The sequence below is a fragment of the Pterocles gutturalis genome, unplaced genomic scaffold (genome assembly GCF_000699245.1).
Source record: "Pterocles gutturalis isolate BGI_N339 unplaced genomic scaffold, ASM69924v1 scaffold6599, whole genome shotgun sequence".
In the NCBI taxonomy this organism is placed as follows: domain Eukaryota; kingdom Metazoa; phylum Chordata; class Aves; order Pterocliformes; family Pteroclidae; genus Pterocles; species Pterocles gutturalis.
Genome location: NW_010130484.1, coordinates 21,502 through 26,154, shown reverse-complemented (window position 1 = coordinate 26,154; position 4,653 = coordinate 21,502). Strand labels below are relative to the sequence as shown.

The 4,653-nt window shown below is 51.5% G+C and overlaps 1 protein-coding gene across 1 annotated transcript in view; it reads right to left on the bottom strand.

The window, feature by feature from the left end:
- Nucleotides 1-1,280: 1,280 nt before the first annotated feature.
- The window catches only part of LOC104466708 (kin of IRRE-like protein 3), a gene marked incomplete at both ends in the record, with an annotated part of 10,705 nt that continues 7,332 nt past the window's right edge, over nt 1,281-4,653 (bottom strand). The window contains 2 exons of the mRNA XM_010080230.1: nt 1,281-1,388; nt 3,483-3,518. Of these exons, the coding sequence (XP_010078532.1) occupies nt 1,281-1,388; nt 3,483-3,518 (144 nt within the window). The remainder of the gene's footprint in view (nt 1,389-3,482; nt 3,519-4,653) is intronic.

The following is a 4,653-nucleotide window of genomic DNA, read 5'->3' as shown; positions in this document are numbered from 1 at the left end:
ATTTTTAAAAATTTTTGAATTATTATTATTTTTTTTAATTTCTTTTTTTTTTTTCATCTTGCTGAGTCCATGTTCCCAGTGTCACTGCCTTCGTCTTTAATCACCAGCAGATGCTAATTACCATCTTGCACATCTTCTCCCAGGAGCGTTCCCCCTTAAATAACTCTGGGCCGTTAAGTCACCCAAGATACAACAACAGCTGTGCAGTAAAATCTTGGTTTTTTTTTTTCTTTTTTTCCTCAGTTTTCAACAGCCTCCATGTCCAAGTGGATTTTTTTGCCTCTCCCAGTGCGACCCAGCAAAGCATCCGTCACCGAGCCGGTGTCCCCGGTTGGGTCCGGAAAAAATTGCGCAGTTCCTCCTCTTTGGAGGAATTTTGGGGAAGGGGATTTTCGCTGATCTCTTGGATGATTTTTTCCTGCTGGCTCGCTCGGATCCCAAAGCCAAGCAGCAAGGAAGTTCTCCTCCAGGGATGCTGCGGGATTTTCCCCAGGGCACGGGGTGAAGGCGCAGAAGATGCTCAGACAAAATCCCCTGATTCTCCCCCCAAAAGCCAGATTAACGACCGCTCCCCGTTTAATTCGTGAATATTTGCTAATAGAGGCTGTGAGAGTTCCGAACAATGGGATAAAACAGGGCGAGCTCGTCACATCAAACCAGTTTCATCCCCACATCCAGGAGGAGCCTGGTGGCTTCTTTGCAAACCATCAAGAAGGGGCAAAAAAATAAAAAAATAAAATTTAAAAAAAAAAGGTTTTCTGCCACATACACAGAACTTGGCATCGCGGCACCCGTACGCCGTGGTTCCCGAGCCATCGAGCGTCTCCTCCTCTCCCCCGTGGTTTGAGATCCTCTGGAAAATCACATTTTTTTCCCTCCGGGTTTGATGCTTTTTAATCCAGCCAACGATCCTCTTTTCATTTCCCAGTGGCCTTTGAATGATGTTTACCCCTCCTTCTCCTCTACCTCCATCCCTTCACTCGGATTCCCACCACAGCTAGGCTCTGAAACCCTGGAAAATCCTTGGGCTGGCTGGAATTTCCCATTTTACATCCAAAAAATAATGAATTAAACCAGAACCACAACAGCAAAGAGGAATTTTAAGCACGGTGAGGATGCTTCTTGCATCTCCATTGGGTTGACCAACACAAGGAGCAAATTGTGTTGATGCCACGTCAACAAATTCACCCTCTAATTTTTTTTGTGACCCAATTTATTCCAGATTTTAGCCCCAATCCCGCCCGAAGGGACACGACGGGGTCCGGGGGAGGGACACTTACTCCTTTGGGAGCGGGCGCAGCAGAAGGCGACGATGGTGGCCATCAACACCAGGAACGCCACGCCGGCCCCCACGGCCACGCCGATGATCACTGCCATGGGCACCGACTCTGCAAGAGGAAGAGGATGGAGCATGAAGGTGGGATGAAGGTCACCAAGAGGATTTTTTCCCCCCCCAAGGGACCCACCCTCAGCTATTGGAAAGCAGCTCGGTGATGAGCCCAGAGAGGGTTTTTTGGGGCCAAATGGAGCTTCTTCCCCGCTCCCTCGTCCCTGTAGGGGTGAGATTTGTGCAAGCCCTGACCTCTCTGTGCCTCAGTTTCCCCTGGGAGGAAGAGGAGGGAGCCAGAAGAGCGGGCTAACGAGTGCTCTGAGGATAAATGAGGATTTCCAAATGAATGAGGATCTCCAAAGGATGGAAAAGAAGATGGTGTTTGAATATTATTCATGAAAATATTATTTGAATATTATTCATGAAAATATTATTTTATTATGAAAAAGAAATGGCATTGGAGCAGGCTGGGAAAAAGGCTGGAAGCAGGATGGAGGAACGGAGACAGGCACCAAGACCTGGCAGGAAAGGATGGACGGATGAACTCAAGAGCCATCATTCCTAGTTTCTGCTGGTTTTATATCCCAATTTTCTGCCTTTTCCCTTGGTTTATGGACTCCGCCATCCTTCTCCGACCCCCTGAAGGTGCTCCAAGGACTGGGACAAGAGCGACGGTTTTCGGTGGCTTGGCCAGTGAAGCCAATTTATTGATTTACTGATTTATTTGCACTCGCAGGACACCGACCTGCGGGTACCACAAATTGCTTTTCTTGTCCGGAATGATGAACCTCATCCCCAAGACCCTCTCCCCAAAAGCAGCAGATATCTCTAGGTCCCCCAAAGGCTCCTGTTGGACCCCCAATGGGCCAAAAGTGGGGTGACCTCTGCCAGGATGGATGGCTAAGCACAGGGAGCGTGTCCTGACCGCTTTCCTGGACCTTTCCAAAATGTATTTTGGGCTGAATGGAGGAAAAAAATGGATGAAAAGGGGTGGTCCTCCTTCCTCCTCATCTGAGTGGATGGGGTCGGGAATGGTGCTGGACCTTGGGGACATGGGGACACATGGGTGGTCTAGAGGAGATGCCAAGCCCAGCAGCCTGATGGGTGATAAGAAAATAATTTCTCATTGTCTGCTGGTGTGGGGCAGGTGTGGACCATGAATTCCATCCCAGATTTCTAAGGGGCAACACAGCCTTACTGGTGGGACTGGGAGGAGTCGTAACTCCACCAGCATCTTCCCCGTGTAGTCAGCAAATTGTTATCAAACCCCATCTGGGACAGGGGAGTGGCAAAGCCACTTCATGTCACCCTTCAGCACCCAGTCCGTGGGTCCTGAGCCCTATTTTGGGAATTGTAGGATGCTAAAAAATTGCTGCTGGTTGAGTTGAGCCTCTTCTGCTCAGGCTTGACCTAAAAAACGGCTTTCATCTTCCCTGGAGCACAGGTAGAAGGTGCTGGAGCCAATTCCCGCTGCACCGAGGAGCTCAGCCCAAACCCAGCATCCTCCAGCACATCGGCAAGAAAAAATTAGGATTTTTCTCCTCTGGGGAGCCCGAAGTCACGGTGATTCCCCATCGTGGGATTTTTTTAATCTGTCCCAAGGGAATATGGAGCGAAAGGGTGAGGGGACAGGAGATTGGGGTCCTTGGGGGTGCTGCTGGCTCATTTTTTGCAGAACTCGGGAGAGAAGCAGGTAGTGATGGTGATGAAGATGATGGAGAAGCATGCAGGGACCGGGGTGGAAAAAAAGAGGTGACTGCAAAGGGACAGTGACACAAACCGGTGGCTGGGATGGTGAAGATCCTGGGAATTTGTCCTTCTCCCTCTTTTTTTTTTTATTTTTTTTATTTTTTTAAAGAGTATTTAGATGGTCCATTTTGCAGCACTTTAATCCTGTTGTCCCCCCCTGGGTGGCTGGGGAGCTGGGGCACAGAGAGGCTGCGGGGCTTTGCAGAGTGGGGCAGTGGCAGAGTGGAGACCGGACCGCTCCAGTTTCCCCAGTCTGTGTCCCAGTCACTGCCCTAAAACTCTCCTACACCCCTTCCTGCCCTGCCGGAAAGCTGCCGGTCCAGGAGGACAACTGTTTTCCTCGAATGTGGTTAATGGCTGGGGACAATTTCACGTTCGCTGTCAGGGCTCATGATTTCCATACCTGCTTGAATACCAGCTCCTGATTTCATTTCCGTACCTGTTTGAAAATAAAGCAAGTGTCCACAGCCTTGCACGGCCCAAGCGCACATGGCAAGCTTTTTTTTACAGCGCTCAGCCCTCTGCTCCAACCGCAAGGATGTCCCCATGAAGGGGATGTCCCCTGCCACCCTACAGCATCCTCAGCCGTCCTATAGCATCCTTGGCCACCCTACAGCATCCTCAGCCACCCTACAGCATCTTCTGTCACCCTACAGCATCCTCGGCCACCCTACAGCATCCTTGGCTGCCCTATAGCATCCTCAGCTGCCATATGGCGTCCCCAGCCACCCTATAGAATCAGCTACCCTAGAGCATCCTCAGCCACCCTAGAGCATCCTCAGCTGCCTTACAGCATCCTCAGCCACCCTATGGCGTCCCCAGCCACCCTATGGCATTCTGAGCTGCCCTAGAGCATCCTCAGACACCCTACAGCATCCTCAGCCGCCCTATGGCGTCCCCTGCCCAGGCAGGGATGTCCCCTTCGGGGATGCTCAGATCTCAGATGCGGAGCCGCCTGATGACTCGGATGCTGTGTCATCGGTTCTGACCCGGCTCAGCTGCCCAGCCACCCTCCGTGGGGACCGCTGAGTGTTCCCGCTGAACGTAGCAGCCGACCTGGAAAAAACCACTGGCTCTTTGTTTGCATTGGAAGAAGCCCAAGGCTAATTTTAAGGGGTTCATTTAGCTCTGATTTCATCTGGACGGCAGCCTCGCCTATAAATCACGGCTTAATGAGGACAATCCACCTGCCTGCCCTGGCATTTAATAAAACAGAAGAGAACTGGAGTCCCTCCAGGAGCTCAGCCATCACAAAAGCCATCTCCCTCCCTTCCTATTGAGAGCCCCGAGGGTGGAAATCCCCTGAGCCATCCCTGAGAGATGCTCGAGGTCCCTTCCAGGCTGGGTGGGTAAACCCAGATCTGCAAAATAGATGCTGGTGGCCAGGTTGGAGGGTTGCCACCAGCCCAGATGCCTTCATCCCACTCATTCCCATCACCGCAGAGCGGTTGGGCAGAGGGGTGGGGTTGGGTAGGACCAGCCGTTCCCGTTTCTCTAAGGCTACAGAAGATCCTCCATCACTTTGTGCTGCATGGAAGAGAGAAAGGGCTACAGGATTGGCCCCGTGCCCGCCG